We start from the raw sequence: 14,592 nt of genomic DNA, 5'->3' as shown, positions 1-14,592 counted from the left end.
GGCAGGCTTATCGATAAGGTCGTCGGAAAGTCGGACTCAAATATTGCAGCTAGATAATCCATGTCGCTCTTTAGGTCCAGACATTTGATGATTAAAAAAGTTCAAGATTTGATCTGTTGTGCATTGCAAGTGTACATATAATTCTCGAACAACCAATATGCCGGAAAATAATATGGATATCGATATGGAGGAAGAGGATGATCCAATAGTCAGCTCTTATGATATTTTCATTAAACCTCGCATCTCTGAAGGCCGAGAAATTTATGTATTACAATTTCCCAATCGCGATATTGAGCAACGATACGCCGGTTCGAATGATGCTCAACCTCTCAAATTTCGAACGAAACCCAAAGCCGGAATGGTCGAAATGGATGTTCCAATCGATGCGCGCAGGAACTATGACAAGGATAAGGGTGTAAAATGGGGAGATGCTATCAAGAAGAGTCAAATGGTTAAGGGCGGAGGAAGTCATGGTTTGCCGGGTGGTTTTGGAATTGGAGGAGCACAGCCAACTGGCAGAGGAAGAGGACGGGCACAAGAGGTTGATCCTGAGAAAGTAATGGCGGATTTTGAAGGTGCTATCCGGACGGAGCAGGTTTTGGTGAAGCAAACTCTTGGTGGTCAAATCATTCCGGTTGACCAAAATAGTCCTCAATACTTTTTAGGCGCTTTTCAAAGTGGTAATTGGAGATGTTTTTTTTCCATGCTCGGGCAAGATGCTAATTTAATCTAGACAAACTTCATCTCACTCCAATTGACCATATGGTACAAATGAGGCCTCAATTTCATCATATCGACGCACATGTAGAACAGGAAAAGCAAAACCGACCTCGCGAAGGACCTGCACCAAAGGCTACCGAAGCTCGAGCTATTCATATGACGGTTAAGTCAAACATCGATGGAGAGGAAGATGGAAGTGATAATATTGGCGTACGAATCTCTGCTGCGCAACAGGAGCAATGGATAAAGCACCGATACGTTGATGAGGATCATCAATCTGCTTGGGAGTGCTATCATGAGAATATGTTTATTTATCCTGAGCAAGATGAGAAAGGAGAAGAGCAAGAACTTTCGCCTGATGTGGTTCCCAAGTTAACCACTGGGATAGATGATATGACATATATGGATACCATCAGCGCGCCAAACAATGCTGCGAAAATGTCAAGGGCTAAGGTGGATGCGCAAACGATTGATCTTGATGCGGATGATGAAGAATAGAATTGTATGATATGGGCTCATTCTCTGGCGTATAAAATCAAAAAGATACCCCGCACATGTCCTTGGTAGACGAGATACTAGGTAGACAATTGAACATACTTCAGCAGAACAATTTTACACTTGTATACTTCATTTGAGATGGGATGAACATCTTTTGATTGTATATACTCGAGTAGCTTTTCTTTCTTTTCTACTTCGTCTATGGATTTACTCTAGCTGGCTATCAATCAAAGCACTGTGCGTGAGGCTTGACATATCTTAAATCCGAATACAGGCAGGCGATAACGATAAAAAAGTTCCGGCGTCATTCATTATCAGCCAGAGCTCGGCCGACAGGTAGCTTTACTTACTTGCTATCCTAAGCTCGCCATCCCACCAAAATAAACCATCTTCACCACACCTTTTCCACGCAATCTACAGATTCAATATGGCTTACTTGGCACCGATACATAGACCAAGTAGTGTACGACTTACACTGCGATTGAATCTTTTAGATCATAGAGAGGAATGTCTGGTACTTGCGTAAGTAGTCATCTACACAAGATTCCATGATTTAGATTCACAACACAATGGAATGCTGACCTCTTCACAGGAAAGCAAACCGATTGGAAATATGGAGGGCCACAGAAGACGGTCTCACGATGGCATATTCGAAATCTATATATGGCCGCATATCCATGCTGCAAAAGATCCAACCTGCGGGATCTAAAACTGACCATCTCTTCGTCGGGACCGTTCGAGCACAATACTTTACCGTGATGTGGAATCCTCAGACGCACAAACTGGATACCATGCAGTCTTTTGTCGATGTCTCTCAAGAACACATGCGGGATTCGGAAAGTAGGGATAGGTGTCTTGTGGATCCGACGGGGCGACTATTGGTTATGGAATTGTACGAAGGAGTGCTGAATTTGGTGAAGATTGTGAAGCCTAGGGGAGGCAAGACGGATTACTTGGAGAACCCAGAGCAAGTTAGGATTTCGGAGATGAAGGTTCGGGCGAGTGCGTTTTTGTATACGGATACTAAACAGCCGAAGTTGGCTTTGCTGTATCAGGATGCGAGGGAGAATGTGAAGTTGGCGACATATAGAATGCTGGATGACAAGGGACAGCTAATTTTGCAGTTTGATCCAAAGAAGAACAGGGAGAATGACGTGGATGATTTGTGTGTTGGAGCTATGCATATCATACCGGTTCCGAAGGCGAGGGATGAGGCGAGCAAGAGATATATTGTCAGGAACGCAACGACTGCCAAGGCTAATTTAGGAGGTCTGGTTGTCTTGGGAGAAACAAAGTTTACATATCTGGATGATGAAAGTAAAGCTATTGTCGAATATGCGCTGGATGAGGCTGTATTATGGGCTGCTTGGGAACCGATAGATGAGAGAACTTATCTACTAGGAGATGATTATGGCTTTTTGTACATTTTGACAATACTGGTCGATGGTGCTACAGTTACTGGATTGCAAGTTGTAAAACTGGGACAGGTATCTAAACCTACATCTTTGGAGAACTTGGGGAATGGAGTGTTCTACATTGCTTCCCATGAAGCGGACAATCAGGTTGTTCAAATAGATTTGGAGAGTCCAGAACATGGTGTTACGTTGTTACAGACACTACCGAATATTGCTCCAATACTTGATTTTACAGTCATGGACATGGGCGGGCGAGAGGGAGAGACCCAATTGAATGAGTATTCTTCAGGTCAGGCTCGATTAGTCACGGGCAGTGGAGGATTCGAGGGAGGAAGTTTAAGAAGTGTTCGGAGTGGAGTTGGACTTGATGATACTGCAATACTTGCCGAAATGGAGGGTATCCGTAAAGTCTTCGCGTTACATTCTGGCCCAACTCTACCAAATGATACTCTTGTAGTGTCGTTTTCTACAGAGACTCGATTCTTTAAGTTTGATACACAAGGAGATATTGAAGAAGTGGAGACTGTTAAGAATTTGTCTTCTACATCGGAAACATTACTAACTTATAACCTTGATGAAGGCTGTATATTACAAGTCACACAACATGAGGTATCAATATATGGCAAATCTCCCGGTCATCGATGGCAACCTCCCAACGGACAAATAATCACGGCAGCCTCAGGAAACCAGAACTACATTCTACTTTCATCGAATGGACGTACCTTGTTTACTTTATCAATTCAACAAAATTTGGCAGAGGTCGCATTTCAGGAGCTTGGAGATGATCAAGTAGCTTGCATACATGTACCCCAAGTAATGGGTGATATTGGTGTCGTTGGATTATGGAAGTCGGGATCGGTATCTCTGCTTGATCTCGCAACTCTCAATACTATCGTATCTGAGGATTTACGACGAGCTGATGGTGCTTCTATACCGAGAGATATTGCCCTTACTCAAATTTTACCCCCAGAACTTTCAGGTCCGACATTGTTTGTTAGTATGGAAGATGGCATTGTGTTGAGCTTCAATGTTGACAAGTCCGATTGTTCACTGTCGGGACGCAAAAGCATTGTCCTTGGAACACAACAGGCGCAACTTCAGATTTTACCACGGGATAATACAACCTTTAATGTTTTTGCAACATGTGAGCATCCTAGCTTGATATATGGTTCTGAAGGTAGAACTGTGTATTCGGCCGTCACAGCTGAGGACGCAATCGCAGTATGTTCACTGAATAGTGTAGCGTACCCAGGTTCAGTAGTTGTGGCTACAATAAATGAACTCAAACTCGCAGTCATCGACAACGAAAGAAGAACACATGTCAGAACCTTACCGATTGGTGAAACTGTAAGGAGGGTAGCATACTCAGCTAAAGAGAAATCCTTTGCGATTGGAGCTATTAAACGTGAATTGACAAAGGGACAAGAAGTTGTCACGACTTCTTTCAGGCTTGTCGACGAGGTTGTTTTCGGTGAGCTAGGAGAACCATACTATTTACCACCAAATAACGAAATTATCGAGACTGTCGTACGAGCGGAGCTTCCAACAAGACATGGCGATGGCGAATTAGTCGAACGCTTCCTTGTCGGTACAAGTTTCCTCCACGAGGAAGAAGCGAATGTTCGCGGTCGTCTTCTTATTTTCGGTGTCAATGCAGATAGAGCTCCATATATGATCGCTTCTCACAATCTCAAAGGTTCTTGTCGATGCATTGGTGTACTCGATGGTAAAATCGTAGCGGCACTAAATAAAACAGTCGTAATGTACGACTACGAGGAAACTTCGAGTACAAGCGCCACGCTTAAAAAACTAGCAACATATCGATGTTCAACATGTCCGATCGATATTGATATTACAGATAATATAATAGCAGTAGCGGATATTATGAAATCGATTGCGCTGGTCGAATATACACCTGGAGCCGATGGTCTTCCAGATAAACTTGAGGAGGTCGCAAGGCATGCACAACAAGTCTTCTCAACCAGTGTCGCAGAGGTAGATACAGATACCTATCTGGAAACAGATCATGATGGCAATTTAATATTATTGAAGAGGAATAGAGAGGGTGTCACGAGAGAAGATAAAACTAGAATGGAAGTTACTTGTGAGATGAACCTTGGAGAGATGGTCAATAGGGTTAAGAGGATCAATGTGGAAACATCGAAAGATGCTCTATTGATCCCGAGAGCCTTTCTCGGCACAGTATGTTCCCCCTCCTCCTCTCCTTCAACATGTTGATTCGTGATACTAACGACTTCTCAGACCGAAGGATCAATCTACCTCTTCTCTCTCATCCCCCCACAAAACCAAGATCTATTAATGCGTCTCCAATCCCGTCTAGCATCTCTTCCTTCCGCCTCCTCCATCAGAGGATCCTCGGACTCTACATCTCCTCACCAAATCGAACTCTCGCCCGGTAATCTCGATTTCAATAAATACCGATCCTACATATCCGCCACGAGGGAAACAAGCGAACCCTTCAGATTTGTAGACGGGGAATTAATAGAAAGATTTTTGGATTTGGAGGTTGAGGTGCAGGAACATGTGGCCGAGGGGTTGGGTGTCAAAGCCGAGGATTTAAGAGGTATGGTGGAGGGATTGAGGAGGTTGCACTAGAAGAAGGAAGGGTGGGAGAGAGATTGGATTTCAGTGGATTTATAGAATGGGCATGTGAATATCGATATTGGTGGAATGAGATGGGTAGACAGAGTAAAGCTACCCAAGGTTGAGAAAAAAAAGAGAGAGAACGACCTTTTTATATGCATCGAAAATGAATGAAGTTACCAATCACGCAAAGCTGGTCACTATTGCCATATGGTATGCGACGAGGTATAGATGATAGATATACTTCTATAAATTATTTAGATAGCAGAATTAAAAATACAAATTGTGCTATGTAACATCAAAGGATTACCTAGCTAAAGGGAAGGTATTCTACGTGACACATTTACCTTGAACTACAGCTCTGGGGGTCTATACACCGAATGATTGTCTAGCAATACGATCCGTGACTGTAATTTTCACTGGCTCACCCGCTGAGTTCACACATAGTACGTCCAAACACTTCTTGTAGGGTATATTCATTTATATTACTTCTACTCCATAGTATGACTACTCCGAGCCACTAAGATATCTATAAACAACAGAGAAGTCCTTGCCCTTACAATTCTCCTGCTGTTCCACAGTTTCATAAACCTCTCGAGCTCTATTACCAAGCTCGAGTTTGGCCTGAACTTCTTCAGCTGCTTTCAATGCAAGTCCTAGATCTTTCTTCATAAGACTTATACCGAATCCTCCACTGTAATCTCGTTCGACTGGTGCACCAGCTACAACGCCCTTAACTGGATTGTTAAGCTCACTTGGCCAGCATTTGCCAGTACTGCTGTTGATCAAATTACCTAGGACTTTTGGATCAAGACCCCACATTATTCCCAAGTTCATGGCTTCAGCTGTTGCAATGTTATTGATCGCCAGAAGGTAGTTGTTGGCAAGCTTTCCCGAAAGACCTGCACCTTGAGCTCCGCAATGTAACACCCTCTTTCCCATCATCGTGAGTATTGGGGTCACACGATCAACTAGATCATCCGAAGCCCCAAGCATAAAGGTCAGAGTTCCGGCTGTTGCGCCAACAACGCCTCCTGACATCGGTGCATCGACGAATCGACCTTGTTGAGTAGTATGAACTGCCCTAGCAACATCTCTAGAAGATGTTGGATCAATTGTGGAACAATCAATAAAGAGACGATCCGGGTTGGCGACTACGGATGTAGAAAGTGGAGGCTTGAGTATTTGACCAAAGACATTCTTTACATGTGCTGGCTCTGGTAAAACGGTGATGGTAGTTTCCTGCAAACAGTATCTATTAGCAATTGAAACAGATGTTTTCAGACAAAATAGACAATTGATTGAAATAAAATCAGAGGATTGGCTTTGTTGTATAATATAAAAATCATTAGAAGATCAACCAAGACGGTTGACCCCAACTTAGATCATTCATGGAACAAACTCATCACATAAAACGGAAGAATGAATATGATTGCGAAAGATAAAAATATCGTGGGATAACTCACAGAATTCTCAGCAGCTTCTCTAATACTACCTGCAGCTTCGACAGCAGCGCCAGTCCCAAGAGCTTTGGTGTCTTTTGTGAATCTCTCCACTGCTTCAGTATTGATATCATAGACTCGAATCGTATCGGCAGGGGGTAATTTGGCTTGAAGGTTTCTCGCCATATTGTATCCTGCGTAATGTTAGCAATTGACTCTCTTTTTTGGCAGACTCAAAGTACACATACCCATTTGACCGAGACCAATGAACCCCCATTGCGTCTGCCTTCCCACTGATGATGAGAAGTTTCTATGTTGAACCGGTCGAAATAATGACCGCACAATTGGCGCCGTTGTCCTCACATTTACCCTCATCTTCACAATCCAATTCACGCTCTGGGAAAGTCAATTGAAAAGAAGAAGAGGGAGTTTTAAGTATAACCAGCCGCTTGAAGCGGATAGGTACAAGCAACCGTAAAAGCTGACGAATGAACGAATGCGGGTGTTCCCTCGGGTGATATTTGGTTAAATGGGGAAGGCAGCATGGAGAATGTGGGGAAGTCAGTTTGGTTGCGCTGCCCGAGGCTGCTTTGCTTCCTGAATCCTTGGACCGTTACCCCGATATCCGACGTAAGCCGGCAAGATCAGCAGTTTTGCTATCAATCCATGATAGGAAATACCTCACATGAGGGTGAACCTTGAAAGGCACATGCTAGCTAACCAATGCCAATCGTGGGATTAGTTCAGGGAGTGAATGCATAGCAAAAGAATTGGTGATTGACAGTTGATTCCTCCATACTTCGTGCTTTGCAGAGAATCCAACAGATAAAAATGGGAGACATATGGAAAAAGATGGGAATAAAAATAAAAAGAATTGGAGAAAAGTTTGGAGAAAAAATGGGAAAGAAATGCTTAGTCATTCAGTAAGCGAAGTAGCTTGCCCCTGCCCCTGTCAGATGAAAAGCACTGATAAGAAGTGTTGAGAGAGAGTCCCCATCAAAATCCAGTCCATGATCCATCTCCATTCTATCTACCTGCACCATTCAGTGATGGCGATTCTTGATCCATATAAATCAAAGTCAGCGCGTCGTCATTACTACTACACTAGAACTTCCTCGAATTCGGCTCAGATAATGCGGGGTAGGAGATTCTGAACTCAATATCAAGGCACATGTTGAATGAAACAATTCGCATACCATGTTTATATACTTGCGCATAAGTTTCGCGTTATTCTTCCATTTCCAAATGTGATCGACGATCAAGTCGTTTTTCGTGCTTGTGTATATGCTGTAAATGTTGTAAATATTGAGGGCGAAATCTCATTGTTATACAATCAATCTCGTCCACTGTGGGAGGGCCCCTGAACGTATAAAGCTCAGTCAAACATGTAGTTCAATGAAGTGATTATAGTAATATATCTAACCTGTGCCCATCCCTGACCAAAAGACTGACTCGCTATGCTATAAACGATTGTCAAGAGCACCGAGAGGTAGCTCATTCTTGCTGCCATGCTATTCTATGACCAAATCCTGTATGATATCCAAAATCCTGACCCAAGCCCGAACCCATACCCGAACTACCACCCGGAGGAAATTACAAAGGCCTCAAATCTATCCCATCTATACCCATTCATCTACCTCTTCTTCCCTCTTCCACCCTCGACCACCGCTTCCAATGCTCCTGCTGCCCGTCTCTCCCTCCTCCTGAACTCCCCATTGAACATTTCCGGCAATATCATCTTCGCATTTGCATGTTCTTTAGCAAAACCCACCTCTGCGGAATTTCCAAATTTCCCTCTCGTTATTCTGACAGCCTCTTCTAACATCTCTGTTCCTACACCTGTGCCTCTATACCTCACTTTTGTAGTCCATGCCCTGATTACACCTTTCCCTCCCTTCTTCCCACTTTTCCCCTTCCTTGGTGATCCAGTTACATGAGGAGCTCGTTCAATGCGCAATATGAGTGCTCCGATGAGTTCTTCCCCATATCGAGATCCAATAATAACATCTTCCTCTCCTTCATCATTTTTAGCAAAATTCCAATTGAACTCTTCGGCCGTGTGTAAATATCCTGCAGTGGCAGCTCGAACTGCTACCAAACATGCCATTGTTACTCCTGCGAGTGTGGTTCCAAGCAACCCCAAATCGCTGGTGTCTGTGTATTGCCATTTTGTAACAATCGCGATTAATAATGCGTAAAAAGTAAGAGTAAGGGGATGGAAAATTAATGCTTGGGCAGCGATCTGTCGTTGTTGGGCAATAGAATCTGCGACTAGTTTTAGGGCTTTCGTTTTATCCTCTTCGGTGTCTAACGTGGTGGTGGTGAGAGAGGGAACGCCGTCAAGGGGATCGGGAACAACGGTATTATCGTCGTCGATATTGGAAGACATAGTTGCGAGAGACGACGGGCGAAGTAGTGGGAGATTGTGAGAAAATGATGCGCTCAGAATTGGAGTTGAGGTTGCAGAGTTGAGTGTTGATGGTGGCAGGACCAGATTGGCTCGAAGGAAAGTAAAGAAAGCTGGTGGGGGTTTATTGTTAGCAAAACTTGACTGGACCTTGTGTTAATTGGTGTTGGAAGATAGATGATCGAGGATTGCAAAAATAAAGCATTTTAACATGTGAACAGTCTCTTCGCACTCACAATTGAGGGATGAAATCCAAAAATAGCAAAGGTTAATATAAATTGGCTCGAAATCGCTTCCCACCTGCTCAAAATGAAAGTTCCACCGAAAACCTTTTCCAAACTTTTTGTCTTCCAACGACCACAAACGCTTTTCGTACAATGAGAACGGAGACCTCAACTGAAAAGAGAATACAAAAGGAAAACTGCTGGAAGGAAGATGTATAAATGGAGAAACTCACCAGCACTAGCCAGAAATCCAGGGACAGCGTTCATTTTATCCACCACCATATTGGCAGTAGTAGCAGTAGTACCATTCAATGTCGCACCGCCACCATACTGCGACCTTCTCAACTCCAATCCTCTGGGAATAGACATAGGCACGTGTCTAGGCATTTCCCCCAAACAGGTAACTGTTACCAAATAAGTCAACCTCTTTCGGCTCTTTTGCCAATTTCCGATACCATTCGCGTGAGGATGGATACTTGATGGAATGCGATCAAAACTCAAGGATCTGAACTTTTTATATGGCATTTTGGGATACTTACTGACGTATGAAATCTGCACGTGGGGGGTCCCAGTTTAATTGGTGAGGAGCTTGTTTATCTTCTTATCGATGTGCCAAGAGTTCAAAGTTTGATGGGCACCAAGGGTTGATTTGGAACCAAGACATGGGACAGAGAGCCACAACCCATGTGGGATCCTTTTGAATGGATGAAGATAGGGCTTAGTAGGCGAGGGGACGACGGGGGAGGGGTTGGTGTGGGAGGGCATCCAGACTGGTCAACTGGTGCATATTGTTGATAACTGTTGGCTGCTGTTGGCTGCTATTGGCTGTTGGCTGTCGACTTCCGACTTTGACTTTGACTTTTGGCTTATCGTCAATGATAGGAATGGAATGGAGGGGCTTGATTGTGATATTGATGCCCAGTGGGTGGACAGTGGGCGGGCAGATGTTGTGTAAGTATCAGCATCCAATCGGCCTCGCTACCAGTCTCGGGATGTTTTTATGGATAGGAAAGATAACTCGTCCGTGTGACCACATCTATCAGACAATCGTTGCCCATACTGGCGTGCTTGACCAGCTCTGTTTCCAAGATCCTTTTTACTTATATCTGAACTAATGCGCGGCAGTAGGAACTTGTTGTGTAAAGTAAATCACTCGAATATGCAAGCGTCAGCTCACTGCCAATGATAGATGGCTCTGGCGAATATCCCAGATATCAGTCACCATATCCTTGACGCCTCGATGCCGATGAGTTAAACTCTTTGTCAGGATTTTGTGTCCGTATATTACGTATCATTGATGAAGTTTCATACTTCATTCAAAGGATCTTCTTGCCTCGTGAGCAACAACCCACCTTTCGATCAGGCTTTGAAACGGTTGAGAATCTGACTTGGGCTGCCCAGCGCTATATCGGCTACGGCGCCAAAATGTCCAGAAGATGAGAGAACATCACCAGAACACCACAGGGCCAAAATAAAGTCCATCATGACAGCCACCAGTACGGACCTCCGGTATGGGAGCGCTGCAATTGTAAGCCCAAGGTATTCAATAGTCCGGAATGCGATCCAACATTCAAAAACTCATGTACAATATCAAGTGCAACAGGAGTTGAGATGAGGCTTACAATAGTATGCAATCCGTGTGGTTTGTGAAGCTGGAGGAAATCTGAACAAGTACCGAGAGGTCCGTGCACCACTCGAATTCATCAAAGACGCTCCAGCTCCAGCTTCAGATACTCATCATGCTATTTCTTTCCATCATGTCCTTATTCAAGCCTGCGTGGATCTAGTCTCTCGGTACCAAAACCTCATACTTAGTAGTATTTTGAGTGGCACGTCAAGAACTTGGTGAGAAAACAGAAGGCAAGCTGCCAGATCATGATTATTGAGGACGTTCTCAGTCGAAACATTTGAGCGTGTTCAAGGAAGTCTTCGATTACAGTGGGAATGGAGATTAGGAGGGATTTGTCTATTCTTAGAAAATCTCATGCCTATATTTAGTAAAGGAGTTAGAATCTTGGTAAGAAGCCGCACGTCGCTCACTTCACAATCTTCTTTTGGGCTTCCAACATTCCTAACATTCTTCATCATCCCGTCTCAAGAACGTGAAGTAATAACTATCTCCCAGCCAACTCTGATGTTTTGATTCTTCCTGTTATTACAATTTCAAAACATGCACCGTCATGACCACTCAACTGGTCTCCAAAATGGAACAACTTCATGAATTCTACCCACTACTCTAGGACTGCGAGGAACTTAAAATTCCGGATACTAACGTCCTAAGTATGCGTATCATAGTAAACAATTAGATCTGCAAGCCACATAATCCATGATGATGGATATAAAGTGAAGCAAGAGTCCTTCAAGAAACCAACATCAACAGCATCAACTCTCGACAAGAACTTTCGACATCTCGACAAACATCACATCACATCACTACACCAAACCACCTTCCAACACTAACTACCACCCGCCTGAATTCAAACACATAATCCCCTCAAATTAATCCACTCAAAATGCAATTCCGCAATCCCCTCTCCCTCCTCACCCTTCTTCTCACCTCCACCCAAGCCATCCAAGTAACCTACGACTCCGGATACGACAACGCCGCTCGATCCCTCTCCGTCGTCTCCTGCTCCAACGGTCCCAACGGTCTCGAAACCCGATTCCCCCAATACAAAGTCCAAGGTGATCTCCCCACCTTCGCCCGCATCGGCGGCGCATCCACAATTGCCGGTTGGAACTCGCCCAACTGCGGTACTTGCTATACTTTAACGTACCAAGGCGTCTCAATCAATATCTTGGCCATCGATACCGCGGCTACCGGGTTTAATATCGCCGAGAGCGCGATGAATACTTTGACTAATGGAAGAGCCGTTCAGTTGGGGAATATTGATGCGGATTGGACTTTGGTGACCCCTGAGGAGTGTGGGTTGCCGGCTGAGGGCGGTGGATCACCGTGTAAGGCTTAGATTTGGGGATGCTGGGGATGGAAGGGTATTTTGGGAGAATGGATTATGGGAGGGTAAACTTTGATGGAGCGAGGATGGTTTTTTTGGTGTAGTGGTGTGATGCCTGATTTGTTTAGATGATCGATACACCTTTGATTGTTTCACTGTTCAATCTTTAAAGTTTTCTTTTAATATTTGAAAATAATTCTAATATTAATCTTCATCAGTACATTCAATGTGGTTTGTGTGTGTGTTTTTCAATTCTCTAAATCCCTTATCAACTCATATCGCAATGTCATGAGTTTATAGCCTCATACAACTTATACGCTCGAAAGCGAATGACTGCTTTCCAAATCACTCAATAAACATCCCATAAACTAACTTTCCCATCCTTCCCTCCCACAGCAACCCAATGTGTTTCTCTCGCCTTTCTCAGTCTCTCCCTTTTAACATCCAACTGTCCCAGTCTCCCTACCAATTCGTTTCCCTTCTCATCTCCTCCGCTCCCCACTCCTTCCCCTTGCAAAACATCCGCAACAGCAATAGCAAAACACCCATCCTTATGCCACTTCAGCACCGCCAATTCTCTCATCTTCGCCACTCCGTACACTCTTGCTCTCCCGTCCCATCCAGCGGTCACGGCAATCTTTCCATCATTTCGCATCTCTATGCTTTGTTGTCCCGCATGTGCTGTTTTCAGCATTTTGGGCTCGTCTTTGGCAGAGCTTATTATCGATTTTGAATTTGATGTTGAGGGAGAAAAGGGGGTCGTGGTGGCAGGGATTAAGTATTTGATGATCCGATCATCAGCACCGCTGGTAAGAAAGAATTTGCGATCTGGGCTTGGATCTAGAGAAAGGGAGAGAATTGGTTGGATGTGCGATTTAGAGTGATATACGATGTTCCATTGTGGTGCCCGAGATGAAGGTGCAGATGAAGGAAAAGAAGAGGATGCAGATATAGAAGAAGTGAAGGAGAAGACGGAAACTGATCCGTCTTCATAACCGGAGAGAACGGTTAAGCATTTAGTGATAGGATGGAAAAAGAGTGATAAACACATTATCATGCCTGGCTTCTCTGGTCCTGGCGAAGGGATATTGTGAAGACGGTGGAGAGTGGGAACATGGAAGATATCGATCTGGAACCATTAGTTTACGTTGCTCATTCCGTATAGAAGAATACTTACCGATTCCGACGTCAACGTATTCGGGACTGCGAGTAACAATTGATCTCCACTTTTCTCTCCCTTTTCAACGTCTACTTCCACTTTCTCGTCTTTCCCGCTGTCCCCATCTTCCTCCACTTTGATATCTGGATGCAAAGGACACATAGCGAAGGCGCAGAAATTCATGGTGTTGACATCTAACATATGTAGAATCCATGGTTTTCTCCTCTCTTCCGGGACGGTATCAACCGGAAGAACTTTACTCATGAACTCCTCCTCTGATGGGGGAAGCTTCCATATTATTAGTTTGTTGTCTTTCCCATGCCTACAACATGTCAGTCTGACGTTTCTCTTCTTTCTTTCTTTCTCTCTTCCTTCCTTTTCCATATATGGTGACAGCTAGTCAATCTCTCCCCCGCCCCCCTTCTTTTCCCTACAATCACAAATCCCTAAACCCCAAGAAAAGAAAAAACAAAGAACAATCAATACTCACGTAATAACCCCCTCCCCCCACTCCCCCACCCCAAGCAAAACCCCCTCATGCGCCCTCCAAACCGCAGTCCCCCTCCTACTCTCCAAACTCCACATGACAACCCATCCCTCCGCATCCCCAGTAACCAACCTCGTATTTCCTCGTATAAACTTCGCTACATGTATTGGAGTCGCATGTCCGCGTAAGATATATGATGGTTGAGGTGCGCCTGGAGGTATGGACATTGCGTCCGTGTCAAGCTACTCAAGAGTGCCCGAGATCGAGTGATAAAATGTTGATGAGATTTGAAAGTCAAGTTTCGCATAGAGTCATGGATAGGAGTTTTGGATGAAACCGTTGTACTCCAGAAGCCCGATCTGTTGAAATAGATAGATTCGTTACATAAGCATCACTGGAGCCACAACAACGATTTCTCCCCCTCCGTGATTCAATAATGAGGATCATTGTTATTGGAAATCGTACTCTAAGGTTACTTTTAATATTGCCCAAATAGATTGCTACTCAAAATAGGTATATATGGACGAAGCCTAACAGCTCAGTGCAACCTGAGAATTTCACCTAGAAAGTACCAACAGCAACTACCGTCTAATGAATTTCTTCTCCACTACTCCTCCTCCAAAAGGATTTATTTACCTAAACACTTTGAAAACGTTTTTGAAACGTTTGTAAACGACCG

The 14,592-nt window shown here is 44.1% G+C and overlaps 6 protein-coding genes across 8 annotated transcripts; 3 read left to right on the top strand and 3 right to left on the bottom strand.

Annotated features, from left to right (window-relative positions):
* Positions 1-73: 73 nt before the first annotated feature.
* Positions 74-1,495, top strand: BCIN_12g03590 (hypothetical protein). The gene is made up of 2 exons (XM_001552202.2): positions 74-680; positions 734-1,495. The coding sequence occupies exons 1-2, from the start codon at positions 158-160 to the stop codon at positions 1,216-1,218; spliced, it is 1,008 nt and encodes a 335-aa protein (XP_001552252.1). The 5' UTR covers positions 74-157; the 3' UTR covers positions 1,219-1,495.
* BCIN_12g03580 (hypothetical protein) lies at positions 1,485-5,535 on the top strand. The gene is made up of 3 exons (XM_024696396.1): positions 1,485-1,740; positions 1,811-4,835; positions 4,896-5,535. Exons 1-3 carry the CDS (start codon positions 1,646-1,648, stop codon positions 5,247-5,249), a joined length of 3,474 nt encoding a protein of 1,157 aa, XP_024552204.1. The 5' UTR covers positions 1,485-1,645; the 3' UTR covers positions 5,250-5,535.
* Positions 5,536-5,701: 166 nt separating this feature from the next.
* On the bottom strand, positions 5,702-7,519 carry BCIN_12g03570 (hypothetical protein). Its single transcript, XM_024696395.1, has 3 exons — positions 6,928-7,519; positions 6,704-6,873; positions 5,702-6,479 (listed from the first exon to the last, which is right to left on the bottom strand). The coding sequence occupies exons 1-3, from the start codon at positions 7,052-7,054 to the stop codon at positions 5,745-5,747; spliced, it is 1,032 nt and encodes a 343-aa protein (XP_024552203.1). The 5' UTR covers positions 7,055-7,519; the 3' UTR covers positions 5,702-5,744.
* A 546-nt stretch (positions 7,520-8,065) lies between these two features.
* Positions 8,066-9,816, bottom strand: BCIN_12g03560 (hypothetical protein). Of its 3 annotated transcripts, none has more exons than XM_001552205.2 (2): positions 9,544-9,816; positions 8,066-9,199 (listed from the first exon to the last, which is right to left on the bottom strand). In XM_001552205.2, the coding sequence occupies exons 1-2, from the start codon at positions 9,695-9,697 to the stop codon at positions 8,313-8,315; spliced, it is 1,041 nt and encodes a 346-aa protein (XP_001552255.2). In that variant the 5' UTR covers positions 9,698-9,816; the 3' UTR covers positions 8,066-8,312. The 3 variants fall into 3 exon arrangements, with proteins under 3 accessions (XP_001552255.2, XP_024552201.1, XP_024552202.1); XM_024696393.1 differs by having other exon boundaries at positions 9,323-9,544; XM_024696394.1 differs by lacking the exon at positions 9,544-9,816 and having other exon boundaries at positions 8,066-9,320.
* Positions 9,817-11,558: 1,742 nt separating this feature from the next.
* Positions 11,559-12,436, top strand: Bcspl2. Its single transcript, XM_001552207.2, has one exon. It carries the CDS (start codon positions 11,824-11,826, stop codon positions 12,277-12,279), a length of 456 nt encoding a protein of 151 aa, XP_001552257.1. The 5' UTR covers positions 11,559-11,823; the 3' UTR covers positions 12,280-12,436.
* An 18-nt stretch (positions 12,437-12,454) lies between these two features.
* Positions 12,455-13,881, bottom strand: BCIN_12g03540 (hypothetical protein). Its single transcript, XM_024696392.1, has 2 exons — positions 13,445-13,881; positions 12,455-13,396 (listed from the first exon to the last, which is right to left on the bottom strand). The coding sequence occupies exons 1-2, from the start codon at positions 13,808-13,810 to the stop codon at positions 12,617-12,619; spliced, it is 1,146 nt and encodes a 381-aa protein (XP_024552200.1). The 5' UTR covers positions 13,811-13,881; the 3' UTR covers positions 12,455-12,616.
* Between the last annotated feature and the right edge of the window lie 711 nt (positions 13,882-14,592).

Source organism: Botrytis cinerea, chromosome 12, assembly GCF_000143535.2.
Source record: "Botrytis cinerea B05.10 chromosome 12, complete sequence".
Classification (NCBI taxonomy): Eukaryota; Fungi; Ascomycota; class Leotiomycetes; order Helotiales; family Sclerotiniaceae; genus Botrytis; species Botrytis cinerea.
The sequence above is the reverse complement of the archived record's forward strand: the minus strand, read 5'-3'. Positions and strand labels throughout refer to the sequence as shown.